Source organism: Euprymna scolopes, chromosome 45 (genome assembly GCF_053919585.1).
Source record: "Euprymna scolopes isolate OS-2025 chromosome 45, ASM5391958v1, whole genome shotgun sequence".
Taxonomy (NCBI): Eukaryota; Metazoa; Mollusca; class Cephalopoda; order Sepiida; family Sepiolidae; genus Euprymna; species Euprymna scolopes.
In genome coordinates this window covers 28,102,220-28,126,873 of record NC_136526.1, presented here as the reverse complement: position 1 = coordinate 28,126,873, position 24,654 = coordinate 28,102,220, and the positions used below count along the sequence as shown (strand labels likewise).

Sequence of the window (24,654 nt, the reverse complement as noted above, 5' to 3'; positions counted from 1 at the left end):
TAACCTCCTCCTTGGTGGTCTCCGGATAAACCTCTCTGGCTAGGAATAACGTTCGTTCTCGACCAAAGTGGTGCATTTCGTGTGACTCTTTGACTTCTTCCCCTGCTGCCAAAATAGCTTGTCGCTTGCGTGACACTGCTGTCCGAACTTTCACTTTCTGGTTACCACTTGACGCGTTTTCTCTCCACTCCAAAACGAATTTCTGCAACTTTAGCTTTTCTCTCCCCGAATCCGACTTTTCTCTTCTACAGATACAACTTCTCTGCTCGCAATCTAACTTCAGAATGCCCTCCTTCCCCAAATCACTCCTCTTTTATCTCCAATCAGGAGCATCTCATTTGCATACCTCGTGGTCACCCTGTAGGCATATAAAGAAACAGGGCAGCCATTTTTGTTTCTTTCTTCTTCATTATGAACACGAGGTAAGCCACACAAAAATGCGGTCGGTCGTTCTTGTTTCTTTTTTCTTCATTTACACCACAGTTTAGGCACAATGTTTTCAGCTAGTCTAGTGTTTCTTGTGAAAGTTTGGCGAGGGGGGACCATAGATTGAAGCTCAGTCGAACACTTTCCATGAAAATAATGATAAAGCAGAGACAAACTCGCAACATCTCTTCTGTGAGATAGAGGTTGCAGCGAAGAGAAAAGGACATCTCCCACCAGGCCACGAAGTCTATTTTGAACTCTATCAAGGCAGGACAAGTCTTTTCTAGCAGCTCCTGCCCATATGTGGCAACAGTATTCCATCCTTGGACGTATCTGGCTCTTATATAGATAGAGAATTGCATCAGCAGTGAGATATCTACTGGATCGATAGAAGGATCCGACCATTTATCCAGCGGCCTTGGCAACAGATTTGATGTACGTATTCCATTTAAGATCAGGAGTAAAGGTCAAGCCCAGAAGCCTGTCAAAACTTGAGGCCTCCCCAAGACGAGAGTCATTCATGTTAATTGATGCCAGATGGGGATCAGTTTAATAATATTCTTTTTAATAGTCTAATAATATATAGTTAAACTATAAAAAAAAGCAAACCCTCAACAATTAATAAGGGCACTACACCCAATGTTATTCAAATGTCATATATATATATATTAATAATCATTATAGTAAATAATTATATATATATATATATGTGTGTGTGTATGTACATGTATATATGTATATATATGTGTGTATATACATATGTATATACATGTATATATATATATATACATGTGTATATACATATGTATATACACAAAAAAATAAATAAATAAGCGTCTTTAATTTATGCCCGTTGGACTGTTTACATTTTGACTATTCGTCGCTGAGTTTATTTGTGAAAAAATGTGTGAATTTGTTTATATCATCGTCAGTTACTATTCCAAAAGTGTTTGTCTCAACCAAATTTTTTTTTTATTTAAAAAAAAAGAAAAAAAACAACAAAGCGGGAGACCAGTATCCGCATTAAGCTGGTCTGCAGTTTGACTTGTTGCTGGCTATCTTGCTCTTGCTTGTTGCTGGATGTCAACATTTTGAACCGAGAGAGAGATTTAGCTGTCGTACAAAGCTAAAACTCTGTAACACCATCTTTGTATAGATACTCCCTCAGGTATTTGTCTATTATAAAAAAAAAAAGAAAAAAAGTCCTGTGGCGATAAAAAAGCTGTGACGTGTGTACGCCTGTAATGCTGGATGCATGTAACAACTATCCTGCCAACATTATATATATCTATGTATGTATGTATGTGTGTGTGTATGTTTATATATATTTATATATGTACATGTGAGTTTATATGTATTTATATCTATGTGTATATGTGTGTATATGTGTCTATGTGTATATATGTTTGTGTGTGTACATATATACATTTATAAATGTTTGTATGCATGTATGTGTGTATATGCATGTATGTGTATGTATGCAGGTGTGTATGTATATGTATTTGTATGTGTGCATGTATGTGTGTATGTGTATTAATGCATATATATGGATATGTATGTATATGTAGGTAAGTGTATGTATATATATGTGCATATGTGTACGTATATGTATGTGTAAGTATATGTGTGTATGTATTTGTACATGTGGATGTATATGTATGTATATGTGCATGTATGAATGTGGGTATGTATATGTATGTTTGTGTATTATGCATTGTGTATGTATATGGGTATATATGAGCGTATGCTTATAGACATGTATGTATGTATGTATGTATGTATGTATGTATGCATGTATACATTTATATGTATGTATACCAATGACCGTCTTGTTTATGTTTGCATGTGTGTGTGTATGTACATGTATGTGTGCGCATTGTGTATTTTGTATGCACGAATGTATATATGTGTGTGAGTGTATATATATGTATGTATAACAATGACCGTCTTTAGTGTCATGTCTGCTTGAGCATGTGAATTCGCTGGCAGGACTATATGTCTTTTTTCGAGCTCATGAACTTTCAGTATCTAAGGGAGTGGCACTCGTCTGACAAGACGTTGCAATCATCATCATGTACATGTATATATGTATATATATATGCGTGTATATACATATGTATGTATGTAAATATATATATGTACATGTGTGTATATATATATATATATATATATGATGAAAATAATGGAAATAGTATTCCGACAAAATAGAGAAAATAAAAAGGAACAAACCGTATTATGTGTTCATCAATGTTTCGTCTTTATTTCGATATATATATATATATGTATGTATATGCTTATAAATAAAATATACATCAGGTGCGCTTGAAAGCCAAATCACAACACAATATTAGGAAAATAAAGAAGTATTTTGCTTGCTTGAAATTTATAATTTAAATATATTTTGGAGTCAAACTCCATCCTCAGTATGTTGTTTTCTTTCTTTTTTTTCTTCTTCTTTCCTGCCGTGTTGTAAAATTGGGGAAAGAAAAGTCTGTTTGTAAGATCTGTGCATCGTCTCTCAGCGGTTGTAGTTTGAAATGTTGGAACGTGGCGTTAGATACGTGAGATCACAAACAGATTTTCTTTCTCCAACTTCAAAACATGGCAAGAAAGAAGAAAAAAAAGAAAGAAATCATCATACTGAAGACGGAGTTTCACTCTGAAATATTTTTAAGTAAGAAAATATTTGTTTATTTTCCTAATATTGCGTTGGGATTTGGCTTTCAAGCGCACCTGATGCATATTTTATTTGCTTTATTTATTTATTATTAAAATTTTATTTATTAAAATTAAATTTTATTTATTAAAATTAAATAAACGTTTCTATAATGGAACTCACACTCTTGACATATGTGCTGTAGCAGCCGACACCCGCTACATCACAGGCAGAGACTACTTCTCACGACTTTGAAATTTGAAATAAATTTCTCTCTGGCTTGTCCAATCACAAGCCAGCTCACTATCACGTGACAGAGTATATCTAAGGCGAAATCTGATACCATTGACCCTCTTTGAACCTGACCCTGCCTGGGAGCAAACTTTGCCTGGGGCTTTGGCTTCCGATTGAATGTGAGTATTACGAGCTAGCTATGGCTCTCTTCAAACTCACATTTATTTCCACGTGCTGTATCCAAACGAACATTCTTTGTCATTCTAAAGAACTGCTCTCATTAATAGATCTAGACACACACACACACTTTTTGTCCTGTTTCTACTATCGGACGCACGCTCCCACGACAACACGTCAACACACTGAATACCTTTTCCCTTTCTTTCTCTTTTAATCGGCTTCCTCCGTCTCAATGACTACTAGCTGTAAACATGTGTTAACGAAACTGAACTGTTCTCTTCTTCAACAAGCCGGCATCATATTAATTCTATCTTCACACAAGAACACTTCAACCTACTAACAGCACTAACAAATAAAGTTGTTTATTTGCCTTGTCTCATTTCTATAGTGCTTATATATATATATGTGAGAGTCCAATATATATATATATATATATATATATATATATATATATATATATGCGAACTTATTGGAATCATATATATATATATATATATATATATATATATATATATGTGAGAGTCCAATATATATATATATATATATATATAAGGAGATTCCAATAAGTTTGCAGACTTTTTGTATGGTCACTTTTATTGATAGTACACACATGAAACTCTAGTCTCCTGCAAAGTAATCTCCTCTGGCTGCAATGCCTATGTTGTATCATTCCACCAACTTCTATAAGGTTCCATGTGCGAGCATATCAATGAACCATGTCACAGTCTCTGCCAGCTCCTCAATTGTCTTATAATGGCCGCTTCTAAGGTTTTCCTTGAGCTTAGAGAATAACCAAAAATCACAGCGAGCAAAGTCTGGACTATAAGGAAAGTGAGGACGGTCTTGATGCCCATCTTGGTCAAATATGATAAGGATGAAGTTGTGGACTGGTGCATGGTCTTTGGGAAATGCCACTGACCTGCTTTGAAGGGGTGCTGACCTCTTCTGATGAAATCTTTTCCTGAACTCCCTAAAAACCTCAACATTCTTTGTTGACTGTCTGTCCAATGGGAACCCAGTGCATGCAGATAATTCCTCTGTGCTGTCAAAAAAAAAGGATCATCATAAGTTTCTGGGTAAATTTGCTCTTCTGATCTTCTGGGGTCTGAGAAAGTCAGCATGTTTCCACTGGGAACTCCGTCTTTTTGTCTCTTCGTCATCGCAGCAGATGCAGCTTTCATCGCAGTTCATCACCATTGATACTCATGATGATGAAGTGCAGGATCTAAATTGATCAGCTCGACCATTTCCCTGCTATCACGATGACATCTTTTTTTTCATATTCTCTAAACAATCTTAATGCAAATCTTTGGCATCTCAAGTTCCTCAGCAATAATTGTGTGTACAGGTCCTACGCTGACATCAAACTTATTGTCACGATAGACGCAGGGCAGCGGTCATTATCCATGAAATTCTTTATTTAACCCATCAACTCTGGTGTTCTGACTTTTTTAAAATCCTTTCACACCTCTCACCATCCCTCACAGACTCCTTGCTTTCCTTGAATCTCTTACACCACTCAAAAACTGAATTCTTACAAGATGATCCAAAAGCATTTCTGTGGCATTTTTTTTTCCAAGTTTAAAACAGAAATTTTATTGCATATCGTTCTTCTAAAGTGTCCTCACGTCCAGGTTACATTTTTGAAATTCACCAGCTGTGACAATCAGGCTTTAGTAGGGTGTATTACAATTGCTGCTGTAGCTGTTCATTTAAACCTGAAATCGTAAACATTGGCCAGTCATCTCATTAGATGTATAGCAATGACATACTGAATTTTCAAGTGTTTATGACAATTTGTAAAAAAAAAAATCTGTCCAAAAAAGTCTGAAACTTATTTAAGGCAACTCATACATTATATATATATATATATATATATATATATATATATATATAGTAGTAGTAGTAATTTATAAAAAATATATATGGGGCAATTAAGCTACACAGAATATTCTGCATTTCATTCTTGTGAGAATGCGTCAGGCTTATATATATATATATATATATATATATATATATATATTTGTCTGTCTGTCTCCATATTTTCAAACTCGATCTCCTCTGAAACTTTGGTCGTTAAAATAGTTTCTAAATGGCAAAAATTGGTCAAAACTAAAAAAAATCGTTATAAATTTTGTACATTCATCTTAGTTTTTAATCAGTCCATATGCGTGTCACGTTGGTGCAGATGTAGTTTTGAATGCTAAAGTTTCAGTTTCGATTCTAACTGATGGCACCCAAATACTTTTTTTTTTTACTTTTGAAATCATGACTCGATAATAATATATAAGAAATTAAAATATCATATGTAAGCATCTTTTACGACCAGGCAAAACCGGGCAAAACCGGGCACCCCTTTTCCCGCTAGTCTAATATATGTCTCCATATTTTCAAACTTTATCTCTTTCAAAACTAAAATCACAGGCGTTAAGGACCTCAAATGATTGGATTTTTTATGGATCTTTAGTTAAAACAGGAAAAATATGTCTCCATATTTTCAAACTTTATCTCTTTCAAACTAAAATCGCAGGCGTTAAGGACCTCAAATGATTGGATTTTTTATGGATCTTTAGTTAAAACAGGAAAAATCCATTTTTTAAATTCATCTTAGTTTAGTTTTGATTTTTCATCAGTTCATATTGCATGTCACGTTGGTACAGAGGTAACGTCACCAGCTTTGAATTAGTTAAAATATGCAGCTAATCTTTTTCAGTTGTACATTATTGTACGAAATCACTTGCTTTATTTGAGGCTTTTATGACTCAGCTCGTGTCTTTCAATCGTAGGTGTGTCCTTTTCTTCTCATAAATGGCTTTGCTCATAATGAAAAATCATAATGAAAAATCATAATGAAAAATCGACTCTGAAGCTTATTGGTCTTTCTTATCAAATTTTGGTGTCCATAAATCTTTCTGTTTCTTGTAAAGTAAGTTCTCTTTATTGTTCCAAATACGTTCTCACACCTGAAACTATTCTCCATCTCTACAAATGAGGCACTGAATGTCATAACTCGGTAAGCGCCATTGCTGCAAAATATCAAGTTAGTATATCATTTTATTCCCCATAGCTTCTGTTGCATGAGGAACTAATCTCAGGTTACACCACTAGAGTAACGTCCCTTGGCAGCGACAGGCCTGTATTGTGAATAATATATATTTTTTTTTATTACATTGCCACTTTGGTGTAGGGGGCTACTATCAGGGGCAACAACTACTGGGGTACTATGTAGGGATTTGGGCAGCAAGATGTCGGTTCACGTTACACTTGAACTTCTGCACGTCAGTACTGTTGGGGAAGCAGGGACCTGGAATGGAATTCTAGAGTCTAGCGGTTTTGGGGAAGAAACTATTGGAGTAAAAAGATCTTTTACATCTAGGGATCTCTACAGTGTGGGGGTGGGATTTAGCAGCCTGTCGGGTTTGTCGAGGGTGCTCACGTCGTGGGGGCACAAGTGATTGCAGTTCGTCAGAGCATTCACCACTAAAATACTTGTAGAAAAGGCAGAGGAATGCAACATTTCGTCGATGGGACAGAGGCTGAAGCTTAGACGCCAGTTCAGGGCCTATCAGGTTTGCGACTCTCTTTTGAACCTTGTCAAGGAGCGAGAGACTAGTAGCAGATGCACCAGTCCAGATGTGACAGCAATACTCCATACATGGGCGAATGGTGGCCTTATAGAGGTACAGGATACTTTCGGGTGTTAGTAGTTTTCTAGCATGGTAGAGAGAGCCCACCTTTCTTGCAGCGGCCCTGGCAATGCCTTCAATGTAATTGTTCCAATTCATGTTTCCTGTGAACGTTAGGCCAAGGAGTTTGAAAGATGTACTCTCAGATAAAGAGTCGTTGGGCATTGCTATAGGTGGTAGAGAGGGTTTCTTGTAATTATTGAATGAAACTAGTTTAGTCTTGGCAGCATTGAACGCAACCAACCACTTTTGTCCCCATTCCACCACAGATTGGAGGTCTTCCTCTAGTGTTTCTGCTATTTCTTTAGAAATGTGTTCATTTGTCTTCCTGTCGTGCCTGCCATAGAGTGTAGTGTCATCAGCATATATACCCATCTCAGAGGCAATTTTGTCGAGGAGGTCATTTATGAATATCAGGAAAAATAGAGGTCCAAGGATAGAACCCTGGGGGCACCCCCGCATTTATATCATATTGTTTAGATGTGCGACCGTCGAGGACAACCTGGATTTTTCTCTTATCTAAGAAGGATTTAATTATGTTAAGTATTCTACCAGTGATACCGTATGATCTAATTTTCCTGAGGAGACCCTCATGCAATACCCTGTCAAAAGCCTTAGATATATCTAGAGCTACCGCTCTGCCCTCCCCTGCTTTGTCCAGTGATCACAGTTAGGATGTCTGCTGTGGAACGGGCTTGTCTAAATCCATATTGTTTGTCAGTCAGAAGTTTAGCATCTGTAAGGTGATGGACTAGAGCATGGTCTCAAATATTTTGGCAAAAAGTGGAAGGAGGCTAATGGAGCGATAATTTGATGGGTCAGTCCTTTCGCCAGAATTCTTGAATACTGGTACAACAGAAGCAGTTTTCCAACAGCCCGGAAAGCAAGCTTCATTAAGGCACTTGTTGTAGAGTTTGGAGAGAACTGGAGCTACTTCGGCTGAGCACTTTTTTAATAGCACAGCTGGGATAAGATCGGGTCCACATGCTTTTGCAGTGTCAAGGTTTTTTTATGATAGCATGCACCTAAGCAGGGGTGGTTTTCAGATCGTCTAGCGTGGCGTCTGTCTGCATAGGAAAGTCAGGTAGGGGGTGGTTGGAAGTGTGGAGTTTGAGGCAAACCGACTGGCAAGCATGTTAGTCTTGTCGGTTGCTGAGGAGACAACCTTGTGATTGTTGGTTAGTGGAGGAATTGTTGATTGAATAATGGTGCAAGAATAAAATAAGATGTTTGTAAACCAAGTGTACGCGTTGTGTTGTTTCCATTAATGGGAATCCGCATGTAAAGATAATGAAACATGTTGGCAGTGGTCAGATGAACAGAGTTCCAAGGAAGAATACAAAATGGAAAATGTATTGTAAGAAAAATAAACAAAGATAAGTAATGTTTGATTTATTGTTTTACATTGCGCACAGACACACACACACAAAAGTTTGTTTTACGTTATCTGGTCATTGTGATCTATTTGCGTTTAAATAATATGAAAAAAGAAGTTTAAACCAATTTAATCGGCCGTAAAACACAAGATTGTATTGGGGGAAAAAAAAAGTGTCCGAACTTAACATGGAAGAGATAAATAGACCAGTGGCGGGGATACGACCCCCACAACCCGTGTATGGAAAATAATCTGTCAGCGAACTGGAAGCTGTTTAAATTAAAATGGAATAACTATGCTATCATCACGTACCTAGCGAGACAGCCAGTACCATATCAAATGGCTATGTTGCTGCATACACTTGGAGACAAAGCGTTAAAAATATATTATGGGTTTCAATTTTGAACTCCGGAAGAAGAGAGAACAACCAATGAAATTCTCCAAGCGTTTGATAAGTATGCCATCGGAGAAATTAATGAGACATACGAACGATATATCTTCCACACAAGAAAACAGGGAGAAGGTGAAACAGTGGAAGCATTTATCACAGCATTCCGTACGTTGATAAAGACATGCAATTTCTGTGAGAATTGTGTCTCTTCCATACTATGAGACCAGATAATTCTTGGAGTACACAACCCCCACACCCAAGCGGAACTGCTTAAAATGAGAGTTGGACTTACAGAGATGCACAGACATATGCAAACTATCGGAAAATGCAACACTACAAGAATTCTGAGACCCAAGGCAGTTAACAGAGTGAACTTGAAACCTAAGCGAAGACCAACAACCACAGAAAGTAACAGAGGGTGTAGGGTGTGTACATTGCGACAGTTTGTTGGAAAACAAGATGATAGCAATAGCAGTAATGATGGTTCAGACTATGGACACGTGGACAATGTGACCACGAAAGAAGGAATCAATTCCATCAGACCTGAAGTGATAAAGGCAGAAATGATGGTCAAAGGAAATCCAGTTGTTTTTCAGCTAGATAGTGGAGCCTCAGTGAATATCGTGAACAAGAAACATGTGGCGGGAAAAACACCTGAGCAGTCCAATAAGACCCTTGTCATGTGGAAACGGTCACAAATGAAACCGTTAGGAGAACGTCGGATAAAAATGATAAACGCAAAAACCGGACTGAAGTATGCAGTGAAGTTTGTCATTGTAAAGGAAGACTTCCATCCATTACTTGGAGCGAATGCCATCCAGCAAATGGCACTCATTAGTGTGAACAATGACAAATTTAAGAGGGTTGCAAACATATCTCAAAAAGACAGCAGCCACCACCCAGAGAGCATCATATCCGAATTTCAGGATGTATTCCAGGAAGAATTGGTACGTTACCTGGAGAGGTTCATCTGGAGGTGAACTCCAACGTAACACCACATGTTGGAGTGGCTCGAAGAATACCAGTAGCTATCAAGGTAAAAGTGAAAGCCGAATTAGAAAGACTGGTGAAAAAGAAGGTAATTGAACCAGTGAACGAGCCAACACCATGGGTAAGTGCCTTATCACTGGTAATCAAAAAAAATGAAAAGGTGCGGATATGTATTGACCTTAGACCATTAAATAAGGCTCTTAAATGGGAGCATTTCCAGTTACCGGTACTGGACGATCTCCTCCCAGAACTTGCTGATAGCAAAGTTTTCTCAACTCTTGATCTAAGGGATGGATTTTGGCACCTGAAGTTAGATGAAGCCAGCAGTTGCTTGACCACTTTTGCCACTCCGTATGGTCGGTTTCGATGGAAGGTTTTACCATTTGGAATTGCTCCAGCCCCAGAAATATTTCAAAGACAACTATATAATAATGTGACCGATTTGAAAAGAATCATCAACAAAGCAGACGATCTTCTGGTGGTCGGGATTGGTAAAACGATGGAAGAAGCAACAGAGGACCATGATAGAAAACTCAGAAGGCTGTTGCAAAGATGTTGTGATCGTGGGATGTGATTGAATGCTGAGAAAATGAATTAACGGCAAACATCTGTATCATTCCTGGGTCACAGGATAAACAGTGAGTGTTTACTTCCAGATCCTGAGAAAATAAAAGTCATAAAAGATATGCCACGGCCATCAGATGCATAGACATATGCAAACTATCATAGTGCAACGATTGGGAGGATTTGTGAATTATTTGGCAAAGTTTCTGCCCCACATCTCTGACGTGATGGCTCCAATTTGCAACTTAACAAAGGCGGATGTGCCATGGACGTGGTCTCAGACCCATGAAGAAGCTTTTGAGAAAATCAAAAGTTGGTGAGTGAAACACCAGTATTGAGATACTATGACCCCAACAAACCATTGGTCGTTCAATTTGATGCAAGTGAGAAAAGAATGGGGGCTGCATTGCTATAAGAAGGTCAACCCTTAGCATATATTAGCCTAGCACTTACAGACACAGAAACCCGATATGCACAGATTGTGAAAGAACTATTGGCAGCGGTTTATGCCTGTGAACGGTTTCACCAATACACATTTGGTCAACAGGTTACAGTACTGACTGATCATAAACCATTAGAAGCAATAATGAAAAAGGAATTGGGGAAATGCCCAAAGCGACTGCAAAATATGTTAATGCAGTTGCAAGTTTACAATGTGATTGTTCTATACCATCCTGGTAAGAAGATGTTCCTAGCAGACACATTATCAAGGGCATACATTCATGGAATGAGCAATGAATGTATCGATGATGATGATGATGATGATGATGATGTCCAGGAAACAGAATATATTCCAGTAACAGAGGGAAGGTTGCTCGAATTGCGCTCAGCCACAAAAGAAGACAGATTTATGCAGATGTTACAGCAAGTAATTGTGGAAGGATGGCCAGAAGACAAAGTACATCTTGACCCAGAGGTGAGACCATATTTCAGCATGTGGAATGAAATGACGGTACAAGATGGATTAATATTCAGAGGAAACCGAGTAGTAGTACCAACAACACAGCGAGCAGTGTTAAAAGAAAGATTGCATTCCACACACCTAGGGGTCGAAGGATGCTGCAGAAGAGTAAGAGAATGTTTGTACTAGCCAAATATGACTATTTACATCAGAGACTTTGTCTCAAAATGCTCAACGTGCAGGAAATATGAGGTAGCCAATCCTGCAGAGCCATTAATGGTTCATGAAATTCCGGAGAGACCCTGGGCAAAAATAGGAGTAGATCTCTTTAGCTTTGCAGACAGGGACTACCTCTGCACCGTTGATTATATGAGTAATTTCTGGGAAATTGACCATCTCCCGACTACACAAGCTAGAACGGTGATCACTAAGCTTAAGCACCATTTTGCACGACATGGGATACCAGATCAGGTGGTCACTGATAATGGATCACAGTTTAGTGCTCAAGAATTCTCCACCTTTGCAAGAAAGTGGTGTTTTGCACATACATCCGTCAGTCCTTACAATAGCAAGGCAAATGGAAAAGTAGAATCTGCTGTAAAGATGGCAAAGAACCTTTTCCGGAAATCAATGGAAGATAAGGCTGATCCATACCTAGCGATGCTGGATCACAGGAATACACCAGCCAAGTGTCACTTATCACCTGCGCAGAAACTAATGTCAAGAAGAACAAAGACACCTCTTTCAACCAGAGAGGACCTACTCAGACCAGAACTACACAAAAACCTAAGCAAAACAGTTAAGTGGGACAGCAGAAAGCAAAAACATTATTTTAGCTGGAAAGTAAAACCACTTCAGCCAGTGCAACATGGAGATGTGGTATGTATTAAACCACACACAAAAGGTCAACGAGAGTGGAAGAAGGCAGTTGTGTGGCAGAGACTGGATGAGAGGTCATACCATGTCAAAGTTGATGGGGAGTTGTTCCGACGTAATAGGGTGGATTTAAAAAAAAAACAGCAGAAGCACTCCCATCACAATCATTGATCCCGCAGTCATACCAAAAGCCTAGTGAGGAGGCACCAATAACTGAACTGCCAAGTACAGAAGGGGTTTGTAATTCGCAAACACCTCAGCTCGAAAGTAATAGAAGATAAGGAATGAGGCCGGCGACACCATCCCCAGCAAACCAAAATACTGAAGGAATGAGGATGACACGTTCAGGGAGACTAGTAAGGAATCCGGCTAGATTCAAAGACTATACGAACTAATTGAGTCCCAGTGAAAAGGGCAGAATAATCCCCGTTAGGCTGGAGGGTAGTCAGCCCAGTGAAGGTCTAGGTCACAAGGACAAAGCATTGTTTTTTTAATTATTTTGTGTTTTTTTTATTGGATCTTTTTTCTTTGTTGTTGTTCTTAAAAGGGGGAAGATATTGCATGAGGAACTAGTCTAAGGTTACAACATTAGAGTAACGTCCCTTGGCAGCAACAGACCTGTATTGTAAATAATGGCGCGAGAATAAAATAAGATGCCAATAAACCAAGTGTATGTGTTGTGTTGTTTTCATTAATGGAAATCCGCATGTAAAGATAATGAAACAGCTTCCCCTTACGCCTACAGGAATAGTTATGGCTAAAATCGACTACTGCACAGTATACCTACAAAACTAAACTTTAACAGCGTTTTTCTCTGTTTTTTGTTTATGGCACTTACCGAGTTATGACATTCAGCGCCTCAAATCTACTATCAGACCACATATGGAATATTACTGGTGAACATTGCTGTTCAGCTTGGTGGCATTTAATTAGCCCCACACTATTTTCTTTGCAATCTCTCACAGATATGATGTTGCTAGTCAGTCGCCTAGTCAGTCTCAGTCATTTATATAAATACTATTTTGGTACATACAGCATATATACATTGACACACCAGTTTTTGCCAGATCACTGAAGTTAAGCAATAATAAGCCTGGCCAGTGCCAGATGGGTAACCATTTGGGGAGGCTGGGTGCTGTATGTACTGCGCTAGTTGTAGAAATTTCCAGGTTGATATCTGGGAGCCCGTTTAACTCGCAGAGGGAGATGCATCCCCGAATCAAGACGGAAAGCAACAGGAAACTACCATCTTGTCTTTCCAACATTACCATGACTTGACAATTTGGAAAGCCGTCATCATCGACGCTGTTAAAACAGCAGGATCGCTGTATGTATGCATTATGGTATGTGTTGTTCACAATTGTCTGATCTATTCCCTGCTTCCTTTGTTTCAGGTCGTTTGACTCGTTCATCTATTGGTTTTCATCAATTCACTGTTTTGATGTTATACAGATTATTATTTCAGTAGATTCTTTCCAAGAATGACAAACTTGTAGAACTCTCTTCCTGTTGACGGTTCTTTTTCAAAACTAAGATCAATAGGTATATGTTGTCTTTGCTATAATCATCTTTCTTTCTTTTTAACTCCTTACATTAAATGGTTTCATACCTTGACTGGAGCAATTTCCATTTTAAAAAATGTAGAAGCGTGAAATAAAACTAAAATTTATTAAGTCCAGAACTCAACTTATTTAAAAACAGAAATACATAAAAATTTTATGATGTATGTACCCATCACAGAACGAAAATTTCATATTCCAAAAATTATGTAAATTGATCAAGTAGTTTTAACTAGGAAAATTTTTTTAATAATTTTTATAGATTAATAGGATTATCGTAGCACTGGCATGGCTCCTTCTTCCTCCTCCTCATATGATGATGATGATGATGATGGAGAAGTTGTTAATGCAGTGATTCATTTCAGATATGGTGGACCGAGACACGTGATATTGCTTCCTCATAATTTCTTTTTTTTTTTTTTTTTTTTTTTTTTTTTTTACATACTTTATCAATTTATGTGATTTTTGGAACATAACATTTTCGTTTCAGGACACTAACATTGTAAAGATTTTTCTTTATTTTCTGTATTTATTTTAGGTTGAACTCTTGACTTACACCAAATTTTTAGATACTATTAAAATCAAAAAACAATAATAAAATAAAATCTAACTGAATGCATTTCGATTTTTATATACTTAAGTATTTCAGCCATTTTAATAGTGGAAAAAAAGAGAATGAATTAGTTACTGACCTTTCATTATCTGAAAAGAATTTGGAAGTATTTAAACTGTGGATTAGAAAGCCATTTGTGTCTTTATAATTTTTAGTAGATTATAATGTCCTAAACGATTGAACGTTTTGAAAGCTATTTTACATCCAATAATTCTATGAGAAGAAAATGATAAAACGATAAATCAGTTTTATTGTCAACACAATATATTAATATTACTTACACTCACTAGGAATTCTCACAAACCTCATTATCACATGGTGTTCCCTGGAGTCTGAGTTACAACAAATCTCCCCAGATTTCCAATATTTTTCACCTCTTTCAGTAACCTTTGCAAATAAATTTGCATTATCACAATAGCCACTTGCCATTGATTTTGCTGTCAATGACCATCATTCTTCATTGGAATTTGTGTGACAACAAGCCTTCTCAAGGTCCCAGTCCTCTTCACACTCATCCAGTAGTGATCTGGTTAGTGCTTTCTATCCTCCTTGACCCTTCTCAACTAATTGGTATGGCGCCGGTAGATCTTGATACTACAATTTTTTAGTGAGGGGAGAGGACGTTTCCTTAGTTCCATAGTTCAGTTTTCTAGTAAGGTTATTTTCTTGTCTATGATTTGCCACTTATTTGAGACCTTATCAATGACTATTTAATCCGGACAATTATTGTCCAGATTTGGTAGTCATTGGTCAGCATTGGCCATTATTGTCGCACCATACTGCTACATTGACTAGTATGAATTTAAGGAGCGATGATAGTGATCTACAGTGAAACATAGTAAGAATGTGCATCTAAACACAAAAAATAAGTTTAATGCTCCTAAAATTCATACTAGAATTGTCTGCAAGAAGCAGCATTGTAGTAGATAAAGTTCTTGATAATATTCAGTTGTAAGTGAAGCTTTTGCATTATTATCTGCTTCTTGTATAATTTATAGTTTTCAATTTATGTGCTAACAAAATTTATAGCTTGCCTATCAATATTATTTTGCTAACTACTTTCCTTTGAAATACCATGGAATAAGGAAAATTTTAAAGTTTTTCTATTCTTTGTCAATAATAAATTGTTGTAACTTCTAATATATAGAGTTTAGAATGGATTCCTTATATATATATATATATATATATATATATATATATATATATATATATATATATTAGCAAAAGTAACTGTCGTTGACTGGGTTCAAAAACAGCCTACAGAAAATGGACTCTGATTTATGAAAGTATGATAGGTTATGAAAAGGAAGGGTTGTAAAGAGATAGCTTCGAATTTGGGAGTATCAAAACCAAAGCAAAATATGATGAAAGTAAAAATAAAATAGATAAACCCCATAATTTATTAAACCATACCTGTTCACACTGAAACACTTATCACAATATTCTGTGGATCTATATTAAAAAACCTTGTTAAACTTTGTGACATATTTCGATTCTATGGAGGTCAGGTGCGAACAAACACCTCATAATTTTATTATACCATATTTCTTCAAACTGAAACATAATTATCAAAGTATACTTACGCAGATAGATATGAAAAGTCCTTATTAAAGTTTGTGCCTATTTCCATTCTATGGAGGCCAGGCGCGAACGCAGACCCCACAATTTTATTATACCATCCCTATTTAAGTTAAACCATACTTATCAAAATATTATTATGTACATCTATATCAAAAACACTTGTAAACGTTTTGTTTTAATTTTTAATTTTTTTATTTCCATACTTTGTGGACCAGACGCGAATGCAGATCCCACAATTTTAATGAATCACTGTTCTGCCAGATCAAACATACCCATTCCTGTGTCTCGATACATCTTCTATCATTATATGTAATCAGTTTTTTAAAATAGTCAACCATATAGGAGCCTATTCGTGACCAGACACACACACACACAGACATTCAGCTTTATATTATAGATTAAGCTACAGTACCCCCCCCTCCAGCAACATGCTCCACAAAATATTTAACAAAAACACTATCAAATTGAGCTACAGTTGCGGCAATAACTTAGAAAAAATAATAAAAAAACATAATAACAAATTTGTAAGCAACGGCACAGAACACAATCCGGGGAACAGAATAATAAAGACATGCAACTGCATTAACAAATCCAAATGCTCCCTTAAAGAAAATTACCTCACAACCTCTGTAATTTATCAAGCTAGTATTAGAGCTAAGGAGGACTCTACCACTTGCAAATTCTACATTGGTCAAACTAGCTATACTTTTAAACAGAGATACACAGGTCACAAAAGCTCTTTCCTAAACCCAAATTACAGAGATAAAACATCATTGGCTGCATACTACAATGATCGAACGAGGAAAAATCAAACACCAATTGTTGACTGGCAAATCTTAAAAAGAGCAGAAACTTACCAGTCACTAAATTCACCTCGCCTTCTTATTTATCACAAAATTTAAAGATAAACTCTTAAATAAGAAACAGGAAACCTCAATAAATTGCAGACATTACAAATCCCATCTGCATTCTCATTTGCTAATTACTCCCCAATAATCCCAATTAAATTCAACTTTAACACGGCCCACATGCAGTATCCAACAGTTAAACACCTACACATCGAAATCTCCTCAAGTTCAACATTTACTAAATCCAAAACCACACTCTTCCTGGGAAAAACCATGCATATAAAAAAACAAAACAACAAAAAAACACCTCTAACATTTGCAAAAAAATTTTCTACATACTATAAATACTTAATAGTCCCCCCTAATACACCCATCCACCACGGAATTTATATTTGGCATATGCATGTTTGTCAAACCCCTGATAATCTTTTCCCCCTCAAATCTCATTAAAAATAACCCGTAACATAAATATTAAACTAATATTCAGCTTAATGGTATATGTGCTCTCTGCTCGCTGCCTATCTGTTAACTTTGATACAAAAATGGGATAACGTCTGGTACAGCCTGAAGATAAAAATAAAATTTAAAAAAAAATAAAGAACACAATTATCTAGTAACTGAAAACATACGCTGCAATCATTAACCCTTTGTCTCCCTGAAACCAATGGTTATATTTCTACTAAAGTGAAACGCTCTAATAAAACTCTTTAAAATTGTTAACCTAAATCTTGATACATCTTTTATATACCACAATCACTAAGTGTAACAGAAATCTAAATGATAAATGATGCACGACACCATATGATATAAACGTTGAAAATAACTCAAGATGATACATCTGCACTGGGTGGTTAGGTAACATATCAGCATATGGAAACGTGTACATAGTCTTCTACGTGCATAAGATCCGTTGTGTACCTATTCTGTACTTTCACCTAACAATTTAATAAGAACACAGGTATCACAACACTTTAATTAAACTTGAAAGTACTATTTAAAAATAGCGCAGATCAATAAGTGCACTAGCACCAAATAACATTTCACTGTGTTTCGATCTACGACATTCCATGAGAGGTATGTACATGCTGAAGTTTTTTGGTTTTTTTTGTTTATCGCCACAAGGGCTAATTTTGACTTCCAATGTTCCTTTAAAAAACAATTCAAACATTGGGGGAGGCACTTAAACCATTAAAAAAAAATAACGGTAACATAAGTGCAAAAGCACCAAATTTTTGTTTTGCTTTGCTTTCATTTTGTTTGTTAATGTTAATTTGTGACCAAGGCCAATGAATATTTACTAGTTATTGTGACAAAGGCTAATGAACATTTACTAGTTATTATGACCAAGGCTAATGAACATTTGCTAGTTATTATGACCAAGGCTAATGAACATTTGCTAGTTATTATGACCAAGGCTAATGAACATTTACTAGTTATTTTAACCAATGCCAATGAATATTTACTAGTTATTGTGACCAAGGCTAATGAACATTTGCTAGTTATTTTAACCAAGGCTAATGAACATTTACTAGTTATTTTAACCAATGCCAATGAATATTTACTAGTTATTGTGACCAAGGCTAATGAACATTTGCTAGTTATTATGACCAAGGCTAATGAACATTTGCTAGTTATTTTAACCAATGCCAATGAACATTTACTAGTTATTGTGACCAAGGCTAATGAACATTTGCTAGTTATTTTAACCAATGCCAATGAACATTTACTAGTTATTGTGACCAAGGCTAATGAACATTTGCTAGTTATTATGACCAAGGCTAATGAACATTTGCTAGTTATTATGACCAATGCCAATGAACATTTACTAGTTATTTTAACCAAGGCTAATGAATATTTACTAGTTATTTTAACCAAGGCCAATGAATATTTACTAGTTATTTTAACCAATGCCAATGAACATTTACTAGTTATTTTAACCAATGCCAATGAACATTTACTAGTTATTTTAACCAATGCCAATGAACATTTACTAGTTATTGTGACCAAGGCTAATGAACATTTGCTAGTTATTTTAACCAAGGCCAATGAATATTTACTAGTTATTTTAACCAAGGCCAATGAATATTTACTAGTTATTTTAACCAATGCCAATGAACATTTACTAGTTATTTTAACCAATGCCAATGAACATTTACTAGTTATTGTGACCAAGGCTAATGAACATTTGCTAGTTATTGTGACCAAGGCTAATGAACCTTTACTAGTTATTGTGACCAAGTCTAATGAACATTTACTAGTTATTGTGACCAAGGACAACCAACGCATTTGTAGTCTTATGCCTAATTGATTTAAAATGTATTTTTTAGATTCTCTCAAATATTTAAAAGTGTAGTATTTGTTCTTTTACAATATCAGCACCATTTGATTCTAAAATATAATTATCTTCTTTAAAGCATTCAAATTAGGGACCATGTGAAAGTGCAGCATAAATAAACCAACACCATAGGAATAGTTGTTGCATTAACAGTAGATCCAAATTCTGTTTTCTAATTTATGTAACCAGATTAGATTTTATTAATGACAAGTGATGTTGATGACAAGCATGTTTTTGGAGGAAAAATTAGGAAACTTAACAAATCTTGTTGAAACACAGCTATGGTAGTTTGAGGCAATTAGGTAGTTAAGCAATATATCTAGTTATCAGACGTTAATAACAAAGTGTGTTATACTGCTGTAGTTCTTTGAACATATATAAGATCAATATAACATGCTATTTTCAAGGTATCTTTTTCCAAGTATCATGACTCCAGATGTTCTCTGGAATCTGCAATTGAAAATTCAAGTAAAATTGCTTCATCAAGTGAGATTATCAGCTGATCCAGTAGGAAGACTATGACACTACTACAGCCTTCCCATACATGCTATATATGTGATGAATGGAGACAGACTATTGTTGCTGGCTTCCTTTTTTCTGTACAAGAGTACATTTCAAGCTGTGGAAACAAACTTATTGAGCACAACTAACATGATAAAAATAGTAACTCTAGATATAGTATATGTTTTGTTTTTGTTTCTTGGTCATACTGGATTCCAGGAGAAGAATTCATCTAGTCTGGTGAAGTATCCAGCTTTGTGCTGCTAGGAAAAGTAACATCACTTGGAGAAGCTCATCATTCCTCGTAAAAGCTTATATAAGTTAGTCATAATAAGATCTTATTTGGTATTTGATTTTGAATATTTAGTCAGGGTTTACTTGTAGGGAAAATATCCTCATGCCAGGTTGTTCTGGCAAACCCCTGTATAAAGAAATCTTAGACAGGCATTCAAGTTCTTTCCTGTTTTTGTGTTATTTTACTTTAATTGAAGTTCTCAGAAATCTCTTTATGAAATACACAGATATTTGAATGTTTCATTAAAGTTATTTATCTCTCAAACACTGAGTTAGTAAAGAAATTGAGAACATAATTTTCCTCTCCCCAATTAACCATTTCTATATGTTGTAGTATATCTTTCATGTTGGTCTCTTGGTCTTACTGGATTCCAGGAAAAGAATTAATCTTGTCTGGTGGAGTATCATTTGTCTACATGTGTGTCCTTAAATTTTAACTAAAAATATTGCTCATTCATATAAGGTGTGCTTTCACATATTCATGTGAATAATAATTCTCGAAAAACAGAATTCTGGAAATTTTACAAACGTAACATTTTTTTTGCTCGTGTTTTCATATTAAGCTTTTTAAAGAAAAAATATATAAAAATACACATTTTTAAAAAATATATATTGTTTTGCTCTTTTTTTTTAATTACTTCATTTTGTTTTCAACTTTCAACACTTGATTTTACTATGATTTGAATTTGAGGGTTCTTTTAAGAATAGACATTGTTCCTTTTAGGGCTGCAAACTGCATTTCATTATAACTTAGTGTTCAAGGAATTGTTTAAAAGTATTCATTAAGAATTTTCTTATTTCTTAAAAAATATTCTAAAAAAATAATTGATTTTTTAAAAGATGCAAATTCGTTAATTCCAAACGCTCACTTTAAAATTTAGAAAATAAAAAAATGTAATACAAAAATTACATTTTTCAACTGTAAAATATCGATTTAAATTTATAATTGTCAAAACACGAATTATTTGACACCTTTGAATTTAACGACTTTTGAACAACTTTTTAACCCTAAACTAAAAATATCTACATGAAAAATTTAAAAAACTAAGTCTCTTTAAAAAATTAAAAATAGATACCGAGAGAAAACACATAATTTAAAAATTAAGTTTCATTGGAATGCTTTTTGTAAATTTTGTTTTTAAAAAATACAATTCATTAATGGATCTAAATTAAGCCTCCATTTTTATTAGTAATTTTGAAATATCCCATTTGTTTTATATTCTTATTGAGTTTATTATTTTCTAATAGTTTTGCCATGTTTTTCATCTTTGTTAAATATTCTTTTTATTTTATTTGAAGTTAAAATGGCATACATCCACCTGCTAACACTTAAATTCCAACCGAGAGATCTTCTTAAAATCCTGTCTCACTTTTTTCTCAACATTTTGTTGGAGACAGGGAATCCTACTGGATGCCAGACTTAAATGTAGACCCAAACACTTTGTAAAGTTTTTTCATTTATGTCTTCGCTGAATGTGTGCTTTTAAATTTGCATTGTGAGAGAATGCGGATCTACATATTTGACACGAATAAGGTTTTTCTCCAGTGTGTTTTCTCATGTGTACTTTTAATGCTGAATTCTCTGTAAATAATTTGGAACAGATGTCACAAGAATAAGGTTTCTCTCCAGTATGTATTCGAAGATGTCTTTTTAAATGCGGACTCTCTGAAAACGCAACTCCACATATTTGACACGGATAAGGTTTTTCTCCAGTGTGCGTTCGCATATGTCTGCGTAAAGAGTTACGTACCAAAAATACAGCCCCACATACTTGACAAGAACAAGTTTTTTTTCCAGTGTGCTTTCGAGAGTGTAACCTTAATTGAGCCCTCGTTGAAAATGCTGTTTCACATGTTTGGCATGAAAACGGTTTCTCACCCGTGTGTGTGCGTAAATTATTTTCTAAGCTATATTTGTTAACGAACGCAGATCCGCAGATTTGACAAGCAAATAACTTCTCTTGTTTTTCTCCCGTGTGTGTGCGAATGTGATTTTGAAGAGACAAACTCCTTGAAAATGACCCGCCACAAATATCACATTTAAAAGGTTTCTCTCCAGTGTGTGTCCTAGCATGACTTTGTAAACCACATTTTTGAGAAAATGATTTTCCGCATGTTTCACATTTAAAAGGTTTTTCTCCACTGTGTGTTTTCTTGTGTCGATTTAATGAATCACCCTGAGAAAATGCTTTTCCACAAATTTGACAAACAAAAGGTTTCTCTCCCGTATGCACTCGAATATGTTGTTTTAATTTACATCGATAGTTGACAGCTAATCCACAAATTTCACAAAAAAAAAAGCGTTTCTCCCCTTTGTGTGATTTCATGTGTTTGTTCAGAAGAAACCTACATAAAAACTCACATCCGCATATTCTGCAAGTGCAAGCAGTTTCACTATTATGCATACGTTTTATGTGTACACTCAATAAATTGTTTGTTTTATGCAAACTTCCACATATTTTACAAGAAATTTTTTCTCCAGTGTGCATTTGCTTGTGCGATTTTAACGATGACGTATATGAAAATGCAGCTCCACATATTTGACATGAATAAGGTTTTTCACCAGTGTGTTTTCGTATGTGGCATTTTAGATCACGATTATCAGAAAACGCTGTATCACATATTTCACAGGAATATGGTTTGTCGCCAGTGTGTGTTCTTGTGTGTCGCTTTAAATGATGCTTCTCGGCAAATGCCGTTCCACAAATTTGACAAACATGATGCTTAACGCCACTGTGTGTATTACGCACATGTCGAGTTAAGGAAGTTTTTGTTGAAAATGAAGATTCACACATTTCACAAGAATAACGTTTCTTGTGCGTCGGATGGTGTGCTACAAATTTACTTTCACTGGGAAAAGTGTCTCCACTTCTTTCACCTGCATCACATTTATCTTCACAGTGAGTTTGTACATGTTTATTAAAATCTGAGATGCATGCAAATACTAATTCACACACGTTACAACAATAGGGGTCCTCTTTATGCGTTTCCATTTCTATTCTTGAAAAATAATTTGTAAAAATGTTGTTCCACGCACTGGAGTGAATTACAATCCTTAAATTTTAATTTGATAATCTTTTTGAGTTCCAACTGGTACTGTTATCTGTGAATAAAAAAAATATTATTAAACAAAAACTTACATCAAAAAGATATTTCAGATATCCTAAAAGCAAATGATTCAGGAAATAATATCTCCTTTCATGGAGATTAATAAAAATACAAGGTTTGCAAGGCACCTGTGGCATAATGCATAAAATACATGGTAAAATCCAGTTGTAGCTCACACTCTTTGGGAGGCTGAAAGTTCAATTTTCAGTGCAGATGATACTAAAAATACAACTGCAAATTATTTACAACTTTTACTTGTTATGTTTGACAAAACAAGAACATGTTACAACCATGGATTAAATAAATTCCATGCAGATCCTCAAGTTCAACACAAAGATTTCCAAGTTCAACAAGATATACTTGAAGGAGGTCAAAGGTCACATCATCTGAAATGTTTGAATAACATTCAATATAAGAAATGTAGTCCAAATAATCCAAATACATTTTTCATTTAATGAAACTCATTTCGTGATGTTTTAAGGGAATAATCAGGAATTAAAAAATATCTGGATTATCATAAAGTAAGAATACTCTTAGTCGTTATTTAAATTAAGTGTTATAATATAAGTGAATATAAGTGAATTAACAAAAATCCAATAAAGAAAAGAAAGAAAAAAGCTAAACGTATTAATAGACAAATATAAAGGATAATGAATTGGTGATTTCAAAAACTTTAGCCTTGGAAATAATTTCACAGACTGAGAATACAAGTATAATAGTGAAATGAAGAGGACACAATCTCATCCTCCATATTTTAATGAATGGTATAGTGATTGCAAGAGTCGCCTAAGGGAATAGACAAAATATACAAAACGATATATGATAATGAGTGAAGGCATCATATATTCTTTTCATGATCAAAAGAAGAAATACATACGAAAAGAAATTGAAAGTCATTTTAATAAAAGGCTACATTGCATCCTAGCATCAACACTATCACAATTGAAACATCTATAAAGAAGAAGTTCCTATTTTTCTCTATAAATATTTAATCATCCTACTGCTACCAATTGATGCCAGGACCAATTCTACATTTTCCTACAATACTTACATTGCACCCATCATAACTGATTATTACCTACATACACATAACATAACCTTTCCATTTCCCGATTCAAAAATAATAAATCCTCTCTACGCAAATTCCACACATTTTGATTGGCTGACTATCCGATATCCACTTTCACAATAAATAAACATTCCAGAAATTATACAATATGGCGTCGTTCTCTACAGATGAAATTGTGCTAAAAACCTAAATAAACATATTAACCAATTGCCGTTGCTCTCTACAGATCAAATCATGCTGAAAAAAAACCAAACAAAATAAAATCTCGCAAAAAATTAAGCAAAATACAACATATTAACTGATTGTTGTTGCACTCGACATATTGCAATCATGCTGATAAACAAATGGAAACATAAACGAATTGGTATCACTGAATATAAACAACAAAGTACAATGATTGTTGTCGCATTTTAAATCATAAGAAAAACAAAAATTAAACACAAACGATTGGCCTTTCTAAAAAGGAA

The 24,654-nt window shown here is 35.1% G+C and overlaps 1 protein-coding gene across 1 annotated transcript in view; it reads right to left on the bottom strand.

The window, feature by feature from the left end:
* Nucleotides 1-15,623: 15,623 nt before the first annotated feature.
* Nucleotides 15,624-24,654, bottom strand: part of LOC145269306 (uncharacterized) — a 30,722-nt gene continuing 21,691 nt past the window's right edge. The window contains exon 2 of the mRNA XM_080125008.1: nucleotides 15,624-23,113. Within this exon, the coding sequence (XP_079981134.1) occupies nucleotides 18,147-19,166 (1,020 nt within the window). The 5' untranslated portion in view covers nucleotides 19,167-23,113 and the 3' untranslated portion in view covers nucleotides 15,624-18,146. The remainder of the gene's footprint in view (nucleotides 23,114-24,654) is intronic.